Genomic DNA, 17,122 nt, shown 5'->3' with positions numbered 1-17,122 from the left:
CTAAACACTTTCTGTAAAAACTGTAACAGTTTGTAAGGGCGTGGCCAAGAACAGGCAGGACAGGTTGTAAACAAGAAAGAAGATTTATTTCTACTAAATAATAATTACACACAGGGGCAGATCCAATGAAAGTAATTTCCAAAATAAAGTCCATAAAAATCATAGACCCAAGATGGAAGTCAACTGAAACAAACAAAAATTAAACTGGCCTCAAAATAAATAAATCTCCCCTGGTAAACAAAATAAAAACAACTAAGGTCAGCAAACCATGATGTTAAATGGCTGGGCAAAAATCTGACTACCATTCACACATTCCCTCTCCTAAATATACCCCTTAACCTCTACCAAGGAAAAAGAAAAGGTAAGTATCAAAAATAAATCTTTCCCCAATTAACAACAAATATTTAACTAAAAAAATATACACTATCATAACAAACATAATTTAATCAACTGCTTGAAGCACAATACAAAACTACTTCAAACAAACAAAATAGAAATTAAACTGGATGAAATAATAAAAAGGAATCCCCCTCCTTATCGGATCAAGATGGTACAGTCCAATTTCCTCTGGAACAGCTCAAAAGTGGAGGCTGAAGCCCCGCCTCTTCCTTTGTTGGCGTTCACATGGAATGCGGCCGCTCACTCCATGGACCAGAGGAATCCAAGACTCAGGTAAAATCAAACAGTAAAGAGAGAATGTAAGTAGTGTGCACCCTTCCATACGTTCAAACTTTAATAAACTGTTTAACTCAACCTTGTCCTGTGTTTATTAATAATACTAAGGGATTTTAAATCAAGTAACAAACCATAATAAATTATAAATTATACTTCAGAATAAACAATATAAATCATGATAGAATTAATGTGAGGTGAGCAACGCACCCGTCACACTCTCCCCCACCTCCGGTTCCTCGCCCACATGGCGGGAAAGAAAGTCAGCAGTCAGGTTCTCCCTTCCTGGCCGGTGGAGAATGGTAAATCGAAAGGGCTGCAGAGACAAGTACCAACGGGTAATCCTGGCATTAGTGTCCTTCATGTTGTTCAACCATTGGAGTGCTCGGTGGTCAGTCTCTAAAGTGAAGTGCCTGCCCAAGAGATAATATCTTAAAGAGTCCAAGGCCCATTTCACTGCCAAGCATTCCTTCTCAATAGTGGAGTAACGCATTTCCCTAGGAAACAGTTTTCGGCTAATATAAGCCACAGGATGATAGTTTCCCACTTCTCCTTGAAGTAGCACTGCTCCTAGTCCAACTCCTGATGCATCCGTCTGTAAAACAAAAGGTTGATCAAACCTAGGACTGTGCAACACTGGACTTTCCTGTAAAGCTCCTTGAATATCCTGGAATGCTCTCTGGGCCTGCTCAGACCACTGAATCTGGTTTGGGCCATTCTTCTTTATCAGGTCTGTTAGGGCAGCAGCTCTAGAAGAAAAATTGGGCACAAATCGGCGATACCACCCAACTAATCCGAGGAAAGACCTCACCTGTTTCTTGGTCTTAGGTAGGGTAAAGGACTTAATAGCTTGCACCTTCCCCACTTGTGGCCGGATGACCCCATTCCCCAGGACATACCCAAGGTATTCAATCTCTTTCTTTGCCAGGGCACATTTATCAGGATTGATGGTCAGTCCTGCTTCTTGGATGCATCTTAAAACCATCTGCAAGTGCTTCAGATGCTCCTCCCACGTTTCACTGAAAATCACGATATCATCAAGATAGGCTGACGTGAAATCAGACAAGCCATGCAAAACCTGGTCCATCAGTCTTTGGAAAGTGGGAGGAGCCCCATGCAGGCCAAAAGGCATAGTCTTAAAATGATGTAGGCCCCAAGGAGTCCGGAAAGCAGTCAATTCCTTGGATCTGGAACTTAAAGGCACTTGCCAGTAACCTTTACATAGATCCACAGTGCTCAAATATTTCTCTTTGGAACTGCATCTTCTTTCAAAACGATGTCATGCTCTACCAGCTTTGTTTGACCCGGCTTCGCCTGGAACAATTCAGGATTACACAGAGACTGAAGTTGCTGTTGCTGGAACTCAGGAAGATGATCCACCTTGAGCCCTGCAGAATTCAGACCAGGAAAATACTGCTCTTCCACCTCTTCCTCATCTTCCACAGATCGAATCAGCAGACATTCCTTCCGCGGGGACCATTCTTTCAACAGGTTTACATGCAGAATTCTCTTGGAACGGGCTTGTCCTGGGGTTGATATCTCATAAGTTGTAGGTCCCAGTTTCTGAAGAATTTCAAAAGGCCCTTGCCACTTGGCTAACAACTTACTGGACACCGTGGGCAACATCACCAGCACTTGCTGACCTGGAACAAATGAACGAGTTCTTGCAGACTTATCATACCAGGATTTTTGTTTCTGCTGAGCCTTCGCCATGTGCTCTTGAGCCAAATTTGTCATTCTTTGCAATTTTTCATGCATTGCTACCACAAAGGATGCAACATCTTGTTCTTCCCCCTCTTCCTTCACACCGGCCCAGTTCTCTTTCAACAGTGATAGTGGTCCTCTCACATTATGGCCGTATAACAACTCAAAGGGTGAAAAACCTGTTGAGGCCTGGGGTACTTCACGATATGCAAAGAGCAAATAGGGCATCCATTGATTCCAATCGGAACCAGTCTCATTGATGAATTTACGGAGCATATTTTTGAGGGTTTGGTTAAATCTCTCTACTAACCCGTCAGTTTGAGGATGGAACGGTGTAGTTTTCAAACCTTTTATGCTCAATAACTGGTAGACTTGCTTTAAGAGATTTGAGGTGAAATTGGTCCCACAATCAGTCAGTATCTCTCTAGGAAATCCTACCCGAGAAAACAACTCAATCAAACAGGTAGCTACTTGCTTAGCTCCAATAGTCCTTAAAGGAAAAACCTCTGGATACTTAGTAGCATAATCACTCACCACTAGCATAAACCTGTGCCCTGCTTTACTTTTTTCTACTGGACCAACTATGTCCATTGCAAGCCGTTCAAATGGGACTCCCATAACTGGAAGAGGCTGAAGGGGCGCTTTAGAGGGGAGTCTATTTGAGGTCAACTGACACTCTGGACAGGTTTTACAGAATTTTACAACATCAGCTCTTAGGCCAGGCCAATAAAAATGTCTCTTAATTCGAGCCAGCGTTTTCTGCCTGCCAAGATGACCTGCCCAGGGAATGGAGTGACCCAAAGACAGGACTATATTCTGAACTGCCTTGGGTACCACCATCTGGAAGCCATCGCCCTGTTGTCTATACAGCACCTTCTCTTGCAGAACGAACCTCTCTACTACTCTATCCTCTACAGCGTTCCCACCTTCTTTCTGACTTGTCAAAATAGCTCGTTGATACAGTGGAGACAAAACAGGATCAGTTTGTTGCAATTCCGCCATATTACTGGGAATCTTATACCCAATCAATTCATCCAGCTTACCACCCTGTTCCTGACCCTCTGCGTCTCTATATCTATACTTCTCTTGCCTCCTCTGCTGTCTAGACTTCCTTACTTTAACTGGTCCAGCTTCCAGTTCAGCATCAAAGAATGGAAAACTTTTCAAGGTCTCAGACTCATCCATAGACTGCATGGCCTGAGCTCGGGTCATCACCATACTACAAGCAGAGTTAAAAGGCAAGAGGTTAAACAGCAGAGGAAAATCTTGTCCTAAAATCACAGGATATGGCAATTTCTCTACTACCGCTACTTTCAACAAATAGGGTTGCTCTTGTACCACTACCTGCACTTCCACTGTAGGGTAAATCTGTTCCTCACCATGTACACATCTAATGACAACCTTACCATTATTCGCATTGGCCTGCTTTGGAACCAACTGACTTTCCACTAATGTCTGCATACTACCAGTGTCTATCAATGCCTTCACCTTTTTTCCATTCACTTCTACAGGAACAGTCAGGGTTTGAGGTAAAGTCAACTTTTCTGTTGGCACAGAACATATTTGGGAACTCTTCACCAATAACTTGGGACACATCGGCTTTTTATGCCCTTCCTGTCCACAATAATAACAAATGGGCACCTGACTGGACTGAGGTGGAGGCCTAGAGAACTGACCATCAGAACCTTTAGACTTCTTACTGCCGGAATTAAATTTACCTTCGCCTCGACCAAATGTTGGCAAACTCTTATTGTCCCTATTTCCCCTTTGAGCTGCACCCCAAACTTGGGAACGAGAGCGAGCAGCTACAAAAACATCAGTCAAGGAAGCAGCTTCAACAGCTGAACTAGGGTTGTGCTCTCTTACCCATACCTGCAATTCTGGTGAAAGCATTCTCAAATACTGCTCTAAAATAATCACCTCCGCTACAGCCTCTACAGTCTTCCCTTTGGGTTGCACCCATTTTTCATAGAGTTCTTTAAGTCGTACATAAAGTTCTTTTGGCGTTTCATCAGGCTCAATCTCTAGTGAGCGGAATCTTTGACGGTAAGTTTCAGGATTAATGGCATACTTGCTTAATATGGCAGATTTGACTTGGTCATAGTCTAACGTCTCCTCAATGTCCATATGGACATAGGCACTTCTAGCCTTACCAGTCAATAAGGGAACTAATTGCAGGGCCCACTCACTTCTTCGCCACTTACAGGCCAAAGCAATTCGTTCAAAAGTGGTGAGAAAATGTTCAATGTCATCTGCATCATTTAATTTCTGCAACTTTGGTTCAATCATACCAGGCACAGGATTTCGAGCATGGGCCACTGAAGCATTTGACACATTCCCCCGCATCTCAGACGGAAGATCAGGGTTAGTGCGAGCATCCACTTCCTCCCTGAGAAGGTTAAACTGATGCTGCAACATTTTCCAGCGTTGTTCCTGCCGAGCTGCTTCCTGCTCCATTTGAGTCTCCTGTCGTTGTTGAAACTCCATATTTTTACGAAACATCACTGCCAGGTCCTGCAGAGTCAGCTGTCTCGATTCATCATCCATCTGAGGAACTCCTCCAGCTCCCTCTGGCTCCTCCAAATCCTCCAATGGAACTGCTTCATCTCTTTGTTTGAACTGTGCCACTTTCTTTGGAGCCATATTGCCACTACTTGCACTGTCCTTTACTGGCCAATCCCACCGCTGCCACCATTTGTAAGGGCGTGGCCAAGAACAGGCAGGACAGGTTGTAAACAAGAAAGAAGATTTATTTCTTCTAAATAATAATTACACACAGGGGCAGATCCAATGAAAGTAATTTCCAAAATAAAGTCCATAAAAATCATAGACCCAAGATGGAAGTCAACTGAAACAAACAAAAATTAAACTGGCCTCAAAATAAATAAATCTCCCCTGGTAAACAAAATAAAAACAACTAAGGTCAGCAAACCATGATGTTAAATGGCTGGGCAAAAATCTGACTACCATTCACACATTCCCTCTCCTAAATATACCCCTTAACCTCTACCAAGGAAAAAGAAAAGGTAAGTATCAAAAATAAATCTTTCCCCAATTAACAACAAATATTTAACTAAAAAAATATACACTATCATAACAAACATAATTTAATCAACTGCTTGAAGCACAATACAAAACTACTTCAAACAAACAAAATAGAAATTAAACTGGATGAAATAATAAAAAGGAATCCCCCTCCTTATCGGATCAAGATGGTACAGTCCAATTTCCTCTGGAACAGCTCAAAAGTGGAGGCTGAAGCCCCGCCTCTTTCTTTGTTGGCGTTCACATGGAATGCGGCCGCTCACTCCATGGACCAGACGAATCCAAGACTCAGGTAAAATCAAACAGTAAAGAGAGAATGTAAGTAGTGTGCACCCTTCCATACGTTCAAACTTTAATAAACTGTTTAACTCAACCTTGTCCTGTGTTTATTAATAATACTAAGGGATTTTAAATCAAGTAACAGACCATAATAAATTATAAATTATACTTCAGAATAAACAATATAAATCATGATAGAATTAATGTGAGGTGAGCAACGCACCCGTCACACAGTTTATTTTCATCCTACTCAAAGAAACGATGTGAAGTTGATAAGAATCTGGCTTGACTTACTGATGCATAAACAGTATCGAACGATTTTGAGAGAAACATTAACTTACCTGTCTCCTAGCCATACAAAACTTTGGGAGTTGAGTCGGCGCATTTCCAGAGAAAATAAAATTAACCCATTGTTTCTTCAGAGGCACGGATGAAGGAACTAAAAAATACTTTTGTGTTCATTTGTACATCCGAACCCTGAGCAACTGCCATGCTTCGCTCGTTTGCAAGCCATGATATTTCTCGAGGAAAAACTCAAAGCTCTAGGAAAAAAATACCCGCGCCTGCGCGTGTTCGTACTTCCTGTTCCTAGTTCGTTTTCTCATGGTCGGTCTCTGGGCGGGCAAAGCAGAGAAAGGGGAGTAACCTTTCCCCCATATGGCGTTATATAGGGGGAGATTCTAGATCAGCGAGTCTGAGATGCAGACGGATGCAGAGAAGAGAAAAATAGCCAAAGCTTACACCGATTGAAAATTCTAGACACGAGGGGACCAAATACAGTCTAGGGCAGGGGTCTCAAACTCAAATTAACGGGGGGCCGCTGGAGATAGAGTCTGGGTCAGGCCGGGCCGTATCAAGTATTCATAAAAAAATTTGTATTTAACTATTCCAAAAATGGAGCACAACTGATCCAATCTTCTCAATCTTTATTATTAACATTTCTTCTGAACTGTTCCTCTGAATTTGAACATTCCTTTCTGTACATGATTGGTTCTTCATGAGCTGTCCTTCTGACAGTTGGAGTTAATATTACAAACTTTCTGTCTTTTTCTTATACACAACATCTTTGTGATGATAGTCATATTTGCTTTTTATTTTCTTTATACAACACTATTATATTGATTTTTTTTTTTACGAAAGGCACATTTCCTTTTATTGTACTTAGAAAAATACTGCTTTTGAAATACAAATAATTCTTTCTACACATGTATAGTGTCTCAGGCAAATTACTGACTTTGCACATATCAAAGCAAACCTTCTTATCAACCTGTTGGACCAAGTTCATTACATGAACTAGTTCAAAGTTCAGTTCACAAATTTTAAAATGAACTTTGCTGCTTTTTACTGAGCAGATACGGGCGTCTTTAAATAAAGGTCATGTTACTGGAGTCATATACATAGACTTTCGAAAAGCTTTCGATACAGTTAACCATCAAATTTTGTTAAATAAACTTCTTTCTTTTCATTTGTCCTCTTCTGCAATAGATATGTTTAAATCATATTTAAGTGACAGATCTCAGACTTTGAGAATCGGCTCAGTAACATCACAGTCACGAGTGTGTTCTATGGGAGTTCCACAGGGCAGCATCTTAGGTCCTTAACTTTTCCTTATGTACATTAATGATCTTCCTAATGTGTTTGATTTTTCTAGTACTTTGTTATATGCTGATGACACTATCATTTTTTTGTCTGGCTCAGATATTGATACAATTAATTACAAACTTAACTCAGACCTACAGCATTTACATGGCTGGCTCCAGGATAACAATTTAACACTGAATACTAAGAAAACAGAATGTATGTATTTTTATTCATCAAGAAAACAACTGTCTATATCCAATTTTATCACCTTTTCTAATCAAAAACTTTCAATTGTATCCACGTATAAGTATCTGGGAGTCTCTCTTGACTCACATCTTACTTATCGTGACCATGTCCAAATTTTAACCAGAAAGCTAAACCAAAAATTATTTGTTTATAGTAAAATTAGACCATATTTACTGCATTCTGTTTCTAAAACATATCTTCATGCCATTATATTGTCCACTCTGTCGTATTGTTTACCTGTTTGGTCTCTCACAACAAATGAGACCCTTGATCCTGTAGCGAGACTCTACAATAGAGCCTATAAGATCCACAACAGGCTTCCAGGCTGGACTCACCACTGTGTTGCATTATCTTTGAGTAATGCCTTGACATTTCAGAACTATAGAATAAGCCATGGTTTGAACCTTTTTTTTATCAGATTTTAAATGGACATGCCCTGCTGAAAAATCCAGCTAAAACCAGCCTAGGCTGGTTGGCTGGTCTTAGCTGGTTTAAGCTGGAAGTAGCTGGTTTTAGTTGGTCACCCAGCCTGGCTTAGCTGGTCAAGCTGGTCTCCCTAAGACTAAGACCAGCCTGACCAGCTGAAAAAGTGTTTAAAACCAGCCTGATAAACCAACTATAACCAGGCTGGGAGACCAGCCAAAACCAGCCAACCAGCCTTGGCTGGTTTTAGCTGCATTTTTCAGCAGGATTGACTGCGCTGGCTCCAAAACTCGGTTCAAGGCCCGAACGCACTACGAGATCTGTTGCAAATGGACTTCTCCCTATACCGGCTTTTAGGAACTGCTATGGTCAGAGATCTTTTTTTAATTTGCTCACTAGAGCCTGGAATGAGACTCCACAGCACATCAGATCTATAACAACTATAAGACTATTTAAACAAACTTTTGCTCGCCATCTGATGGACAGGTATATCTGTGACCACTGAGATGGTTTTATGGCCTCCTGCTGATGCTTGTTTTTCTATCGTAGTTTGTGTGCTTGTTGTGTGTTTGTTATTGGATGATCTTGGAGTTCTGTTGTGTTGTGTTTGAGGTATTCATGTTCTGCAGAACAGGAACCTGCTGAAAAACAGTTTTATACTGAGTCAGGCCCGATTGCTCTTAATCTTTTCCTGTTTTAATAAATAAAAAGAAAAAGAACTAGTTCAGTTCATATTTCAAAAATTAGTTCTTTTTTTCCATATGTTGCTGCGAGCTTCTTTTTTATTATTAGGCTATTATTATTGCCACAGCCCATATACAACCACAGATAACAATCATTTTATCGACGGGCAGAGTTTGCACAGACATGTGAGATTTTCCCATCCTCACCGACCTCATAAAACCCTTTTGATCTTACGACGCCTCCTCGCTCCTCCGTTCACAGACACTATAATGAACGGGTTCACTGTAACGTTCATCAGGCAGTAATACAGTAGGCTACGTTCAGTTCACGTTCGCGCAAAATATGAACGAGTTCATTAAAGGACAACTCCGGCGCAAAATGAACCTTTAGTCTAATTACACATTGTTACCTAGACAACCATTATCTGAGATTTGATTTCATGATTTCCGAATGTAAATAGTTTTATCTCTAAAAACAGTTTAGCCTATACCGCTAGTATAATGCTAGTAAATAGGGCATAGAGTAATGACAAATAAAAATCGCTCGTTATTATCACTAAAAAGGCTCAAAATAGCCCCACACTAACGCGACAGCATAACAAGGGTCCCTACATTCAAACCGAAGCATTGAGAACTTTGTCAGTGTCCAAACAGTTTAATAAGAAGATATTTTATACACAGTCAACTTCGCGAATACAGGAAGAAGCCATCTTGGAAAAATAGTCTCAACCAGTCGATCTACGAACGCCGATCCAAGTGCGCTGGTGAGATGTGAATAAGATGATAAGGTGAGCACGAACAGTAGGCTACGTGTACATATTGAAGAGAAGTAAACGGTTTGTGTTTGTGTTTCTTCTGGAAACAACGGACCATATGAGATTTTGCACAGTTCAGCGCACTTGGATCGGCGCTCGTAGATCGACTGGTAGAGACTATTTTTCAAAGATGGCTTCTTCCTGTATTCGCAAAGTTGACTGTGTGTATAAAATATCTTCTTATTAAACTGTTTGGACACTGACAAAGTTCTCAATGCTTCGGTTTGAATGTAGGGACCCTTGTTATGCTGTCGTGGGGCTATTTTGAGCCTTTTTAGTGGTAATAACAAGCGATTTTTATTTGTCATTACTCTATGCCCTATAGACTAGCGTTATACTAGCGTTATAGGCTAAACTGTTTTTAGAGATAAAACTATTTACATTCGTCAATCATGAAAACAAATCTCAGATAACTGTTGACTAGGTAGCAATGTGTAATTAGACCAAAGGTTCATTTTGCGCCGGAGTTGTCCTTTAACTATCGTTCATTGAACGCGTTCAGACACAACACATATTACAAGCTTAAAATGATTATTCTCACATTGTTTTAGAGCAGGGGTATCCAACACGTCGCTCGCGAGCTATCAGTAGCTGTGGCCTGATTTGGTGGTGGTAGCTCGCCTTGGGCCTGTTCACATACCGCGCTCACATATTTTGCACGCTCAAGTACGTTTCAGATGTAGGCGCGCATCAAGCGCCCAGCGTGCTTATAATTGAAGCGATGCACTCATTTTTCGTGGTTGTCTATGATAACTGACAACAAACTCACCGTAAGCTGTCATGAGACTATATATGGTAGCCCATAAGGGATAAAAATAATAATAAAAAAACACGGCAAACGCAACGGCGGGCCGCACTAACATTAAACTTTAATATCAAGTAGGGGGCCACAAAATATCATCCCGCGGGCCGCAAATGGAACTCATATTAATGTTTAAAAACTTCAGAAAATGAATCATGTCAGGGGACCTTTAACCTCCAAAAGTCAGCATAGACTACACTGTACTAACATACACAAGTTAAACACATCTACCATGAAAAACATTCAACAAACATGTTCTTCCCACAGGTAGACACTGAAAGTGCAACACTGACTTAGCTACCCTTTCCATAGGAAACATATAGCATTTCACCCAACAAGTATAACACCTCTCATTACATTGTTACACCTGTCACTGCACAACAGTACCCATAGAGGAGTCACTGAACTGCTTTGTTTTGTTTGCTGTATGTATGTCAGATCTGTCTCAGTCTGTTTTGCTCCCCCCCCCCCCTTTGCTTGATGCCTTAGCTTTGATGAGCTTGTCAAATTTTTGCCTTGGAAAGGGATCTTCTGTGATCTGCCGGGGGTCAGTCCAGTAAGGCAGGAAGTTCTCTTGCAGACATTGGGAGGTTGTTTGGCACGGATGCGTGAAGCTGTAGTGCAAAACGTGGTCTCCTTGGTTGCCTTCCTCTTGTGATGCCTTCTGGTTGTGACAGACTTTCTGACTTCCGTGCTTACTGTTGTTGCTGTAGCACACACATGGTTCTTGAGTTTGGAGTTTGTGGTGTGATGGTTAACCAGGATGGTGTTTTCTGGTACCTCTGGGTGTTTGTCAGTGGTTGACTGTGAGAGGCCACTTTGTTGTTGTAGAACAGGTGGTCGTCTCAGGAAGGTGTACAAGGTGATCACTGGTCTTCTGTGTTCAGCTTGTCTTTGATTAACACTTGCAGTTGCCTCAGTAGTTGCTCCATGTCTTCTGAGGGGAGACTGTCTTGTTCTTGAGCACACTCACTGTGGTGTTTGGCTGAGTTGTGCAGAGGTGGGTTTCGTTGTCGCTTACCCACATAGAATGCTTTTGGATGCACTCGTTGATAACAGTTGTTTCCTTCTGGTGGGTCCCATGACTTGCTGTCTAGCTGTCATCGGCATGGGAGTAGCGTTCTCTGTGCTCCTTATGAAGGACTGTGGAGTTGTCATGCCACTGGGTGTCATCCAGTGCAAGGCTTGTGTCTTGGCTGATGGAGTTTGACACTGTGGATGTTCTCAAACCTTTCTTTGAAGTCATCTTTTGTTTGATGTAGGCCTTGTGTGTCAAGTCACGTAGCTGTTGAATGGTCATTGTGACTGGGCAGGCCATAATGCCGAGATGATGACTCAGTCCAGGGTGCAGGTTTCTCAGGAAGAGGGTTTTGAAGTTCACATCCTCTTCAAATTCAGGTTTGCTATGTGCACCCGAAGTAGGCTTTTCGGAAATGGTGATAATAGGCTTGGGGAGGCTCTTGACGACCTTGTTTGGTTTCCAAGGCGATTAACACACCGTGTTCTGACTCTGGACTTGTAAATTCTTTAAGCAGGATCTCACGTAGCAGCTGGTAGTTTGACTTGACATGAGCAGGTTGTCTGTCTAAGAAGCTTCATACCTTTGGACTGGATGTGGCTCTGAGGAGGTATAAAATGTCTCTGTCAGTCACATGGGGTCTCACCTCTAGGAGGAAGTCGATATCTTGGAGGTAGGCCTGGATGCTGTGGCCCTCCGTGGAGTTCGGGTCGAACTGGGTGATGTTCTTAGCCAGCTAGTTGAGATCTTTGAAGGTCATTCCATGTGCAGCTTTGGAGTCTGGCTGGATGATCTCTCTTTGTTCGTTGGCAGGGAAGAGTTCTGTGTTGAAGGCCGGTGACGATTTGGGGTGTGGACATTCACTTCTTCCGTAGGATGACAGTTCTTTGATGGAGGAATGACTGTTCTGGTCAGCAGTGATGATGCTGAGGGAGGTCTGTCCCTTCTTGGCTCTGGTTTCTGTGTGAAAACATGCTGGAGTTCATTTCTGACCATGTAGAGCTCGTCGTTGGCGTCGTCTTGCTGTTGGATCAGATGGTCCATTTCAATGCTGCACCTTTGCAGGTGGTCTTCCAGAACAGTGACTTTAGAGTCCTTACTTTCAATGTCAGCTTTGGCTTTCTCTAGCTGATGTTCAGCAAACTGGAGTTGGCTTACCAGGCGTTTCTGAACAGTCTTTAACTCTTGTTTGTCACGTTCAGTGACTGCAAGGGCTTCTTGGAGCTTGTCGACTTGTGTCTTTGTTTCTTGCTTCGCTTCGGACACTTTGAGCTGGTCTTTGCAGTGTTGAGTGTGCATCAGCTGTCTCAGGAACTCAGTGGTCTTGAAGTCGTCCTGGACTTTCACTTCCAGCTTGTCTATGCGGCTTTGGGCACGTGTCAGCTCCTCCTGAAGGTAGGTGACGTGCTGGTGGCTTAGCTTTAGCTGGGCTGTGAAGGCATTGCTTAGGGCAGTGTTTCCCAACCCTGTTCCTGGCGGCACACCAACACTGCGCATATTCTATGTCTCCCTTATCAAAAACACACCTGATTCAACTCATCAGCTCATAATCAGATGGGTTAATGGGTTATGGGTTATGACTTTTCTTTGGCACTCAGCGAAGGCGGTCGCATTTTCTCTCCCTCTCCCTCCCCTTACCTTTTTTTTTTATTATACCTTTATTTAACCAGAAAAAAACTCGTTGAGATTAAAAAATCTCTTTTCCAAGAGTGTCCTGGCCAAGACAGGCAGCAGCAAAAATAACAAAGTTGCAGACATGACAAAAAAAAAAAAAAAAAAAAAAAAAACATGGAACATATAGCATAAACATAAAACATAGAAGCAAGAATCATCCAACTAATTATTCATAGCATTTACAAACAGTATGTATAGCCTCTATATCATTTAAAAGTCTTTTAAAAGCAATCAGTGAAACTGGAATCTACTACAAGATGTAAGACATCTTGTAGTTGATTCCATGCGCTAGGGGTCGCATACATAAACGACCCTTTTCCCATTTCAGTCCGGACATGAGGGACGGACAACAACAATAAGTCCTCAGAACGAAGACAATATCGTCCTGTGCCTTTCTTTACAATATAAGATTAAAGATATGGGGGAAGCAGACCAAGAATACCTTTATAAATAAGAATATTCCAGTGATTATGCCTACGGGTGGACAATGACGACCAACCAACACGCTCATACAGAGAGCAATGATGGGTAAGTGCTCTAAAGTTTGTGATGAACCTAAGGGCTCCATGGTAGACAGTATCCAACAATTTCAAGCATTGAAAGGTGCATGTATATAACATCACCGTTGTCCAGCACTGACATGAAAGTGGCAGCAACAAGCCTTCTTTTTGCCTCAAAGGAAAAACATGACTTGTTTCTAAAATAAAAACCCAGTCTCAGCTTCAGTTTTTTCACCAACTGCTTGATATGAGGTTTAAAAGAGAGAGAATCATCAATTAAAAAACCAAGGTATTTGTATTGGGATACAGTCTCAATCTCGAAGCCCCGAGAAGTAGTAATGGATGGAAGGTTATGTAGCTTAGATGTCGCATTGGAAAACAACATAAGTTTAGTTTTATCGTCATTCAAGACAAGTTTTAAATCAAACAAGGTTAATTGTACAGTATCAAAAGCAAGTTGTAGCTGAAAAAGAGCTTGGTTTGGTGTGGCAGCAGAGCAGTATATAACAGTATCATCGGCATAGAAATGAAAATTTGCATTGGAGACATTTCGATCAAGAGTGTTGATGTATAATATAAATAGGAGTGGTCCCAGTACTGACCCCTGGGGAACACCCTTGGATACACTAAGAGTGTTGGAGGTGAGACCATCTATTTATACTCTTTGTGTTCTACCTGATAGATAATTTTCGAACCAGCCGACTGTTTGTTTTGACAACCCGACACTGAGAAGTTTTAGTATTTGGTGATCCACCGTATCAAATGCTTTAGATAGATCGATAAAAAGAGCTGCGCAATGTTGTTTTTTATCTAAAGAGTCAATAAAATCATTTACTACTTTTAGGGCTGCTGTAGTTGTGCTGTGTCTTTTACGAAAACCTGATTGAAAGTTAGACAAAATATTGTTAGAAGCTAGAAACTCTTTTAATTGTTCATTTACCAGAGTTTCCATAATCTTAGCCAGGACGGACAATTTCGAGATGGGTCTATAGTTGTTTAAGTATGTTGGATCTCCCCCTTTCAACAGAGGAATAACAAATGCAGATTTCCATAGAAGAGGAATTTCATTTGTGTCCAGAGAGAGATTAAAAAGGTAAGTCAACGGCGGTGCAATCAAATCTGATGCTAATTGTAGAAAGTAAGGCTCTAAGTTATCAGGACCAGGTGATTTTTTAATGTCTAAAAGTGTAAGGGCTTTATGCACTTCTGAGACTAAAAATGGTTTAAAACTAAAAGAATTACTAACTGGATTATGGCCATAAGTAAGACTGTTAGGGTGATTCTGATGTGAAGTATTAAGGGAATCAAACAGTGAACCGGAGGCAATAAAATGCTCATTAAAACAACCAAGAATTTCAGCCTTATCAGATATCTTACGTGAGTCCTTCAGAATACATGGTGGCAGCTCAGTGCCAAATTTATTTCCAGCCAGTGATTTAATCGTCTTCCAAAATTTTGAGGGGTTATTTAGATTGTTTGAAGATTCTGTTAGATAATGGTCTGCTTTAGCTTTTCTAATGGCAACTGTGCACAAATTGCACAGTCTCCTGAAGAGTAGCCAATCTGAGTCCAGGCCTGTTTTCCTGGCTTTTGCCCAGGCCTTATTGCGCTCGTGAAGAGAGTTGGCTAAGTCAAGAGTGAACCATGCATTTTTACGGCCTTTTACTCTATATTTTTTGAGGGGGGCATGCTTGTCAACAATTTCTTTAAAACCATCATGAAAAAATTTCCAAGCATTTTCAACATCAGCAAAAAGATAAATTTTATCCCAGTCAAAATAAAATAGGTCATAGAAAAACCCTTGTTCCGAAAAATGTTTCATGTCACGCTTAATGATGATATGTGGCTTGGTTTTGGGAATTTTGGTGTTTCTGACTGTAGCAACAACACAGTGGTCACTAATGTTGTTTGCAAACACTGAAGCTGCTGAGAATTTATATGGAACATTGGTTAAAATAAGATCAATTAAAGATGATTTTTCTGGACATTTCAGATTAGGTCTAGTAGGACTATCGACAAGCTGAAAGAGGTTAAGCGAGTCACAGTAAGCTTTGAAATCATCAGCTACTGGATGTAACCAGTTCCAATTTAGATCTCCAATGACTACAATCTCATTGAAATTCAGATCTGATAAAAGCTGCATTAAAGAAGGCAGAGCATCCTTGACAGCTGAGGGTGTCCTATAGCAGCCAACTACTGTAATGTGAAGTGTCCTAGAGACCTCAAGATCAAGAGCTAAGAATTCAAATTGCTTACTCACTGATTTAGATATAAGCACATTTACACTAAACTTACTTTTGATATATACTGCGACACCCCCACCCTTTCTGGGACGATCAGTCCTATATACAGTATAACCATCAATGCTGATATCCTCATTCAGAACAGATTTGTTTAGCCAAGTCTCTGATATAACAATTAAATCAGCATCAGTTGAGAGTGCCCAAATACGAATCATATCCATCTTTGCGAGCATGCTGCGTACATTCAAGTGAATAAAACCAAGACCGGCCCTAGATTTAAAATCATCAGGGGTATTAAAACTTATAACAGAGTCTGGTCCTGGATTGGGTTGCACATTTCCTGAAATCAACAGCAACAAAACAATTAAACTCCTCAACGTAATAGGTTTAAGTGATTGATTAGAGGATTCTTTCTTAGAATGTAATTCTAGTACAAAGCTGCGAAGACAACTTTCAGAAATAATAAAATTATCTTGTAAGGCCATCACACTGAAAAGACAGGCCAGGTCCATAGTGTCAGAGAAGAACAGAGGCAAGGGTAGTGATCTAGTGTCCGACGCACAAACTGATGTGCACGTCCCCCAACATATTGTGGCGGTATTTAAAAGACCTGCACGGGAGTAGTTGGTCCTGTGAAGGCTTCCACACATTCCGCTCAAGTTTAACAAACACAATACAAAAAAGGGCAGCGCCATTTCACGTTGCACCTTTCCCTGCTTTGCTTCTCTCGTCACGTCTAGTCTACTGTCTTGTACTTTGAGAGACTCTCTCAGCACTGCTCTCCAAACTAAGAAATTATGGATTTGATCAACTGGTCTCTCAACCCATTTGACACCATCTTCTCGACGAGAAGCTTGGGTTCGGGGGAACCTGACTGCCCTGCCAGAACGTTCGCAGCTGGCTACACGATGGACGCGTGGGAGAAGTGGCGGGTCGTGTGTCTGGCGGCTCTTTCCGTGGAGGACGTTGAAGATATCTACCTATTCGGAACCATGATAACAGGTCTTCTGCTGATTGGATTAGGCATTGCCCTGGTTTATCGAGGAATTAAAAAGACGGTGACAGCTGTCCAAAGCCTCAGAAGGCTGCCCATCATGATTGAAGCGGTGGGCAGAGCTGTCAGCACTGGGACTGTGTCTATGAACCAGAATATGGAAAACATCATGGAGAAGCTTTCAGCTTTGCAGAAGGATTTGGATCGTTTAGGAGACCAGAGACAATGAGAATTAGCCGTGTAAATTGAATGCGGCTTTTCGCCCCAAGACCAAACAATCCCAATCTTATCTGTTTTTCGGCCGCCCTCAACCAGCACTGGCCTTGGCCAAGGCTGCTGTTGGAACAACAACTCCCCCGAAGAGCACTGCAGTGAGCCGCTCTCGCGTTCCTTCCCGAATCCCCAGGACACCTAGTGATTGTTGACTTGGTCTGGGACATGAT

The 17,122-nt window shown here is 41.7% G+C and overlaps 2 protein-coding genes across 3 annotated transcripts in view; both read right to left on the bottom strand.

Annotated features, from left to right (window-relative positions):
- Positions 1–17,122, bottom strand: part of haao (3-hydroxyanthranilate 3,4-dioxygenase) — a 296,397-nt gene that overhangs the window by 260,963 nt on the left and 18,312 nt on the right. The window lies entirely within an intron of this gene.
- LOC148977203 (uncharacterized) lies at positions 9,910–17,098 on the bottom strand. Its single transcript, XM_089117247.1, has 2 exons — positions 16,393–17,098; positions 9,910–12,906 (listed from the first exon to the last, which is right to left on the bottom strand). The coding sequence occupies exon 2, from the start codon at positions 12,763–12,765 to the stop codon at positions 12,025–12,027; it is 741 nt and encodes a 246-aa protein (XP_088973373.1). The 5' UTR covers positions 12,766–12,906; positions 16,393–17,098; the 3' UTR covers positions 9,910–12,024.

The sequence above is a fragment of the Pimephales promelas genome, chromosome 11, assembly GCF_988280905.1.
Source record: "Pimephales promelas chromosome 11, fPimPro1.hap1.1, whole genome shotgun sequence".
In the NCBI taxonomy this organism is placed as follows: Eukaryota; Metazoa; Chordata; class Actinopteri; order Cypriniformes; family Leuciscidae; genus Pimephales; species Pimephales promelas.
This window is presented reverse-complemented; position numbering and strand designations above follow the sequence as displayed.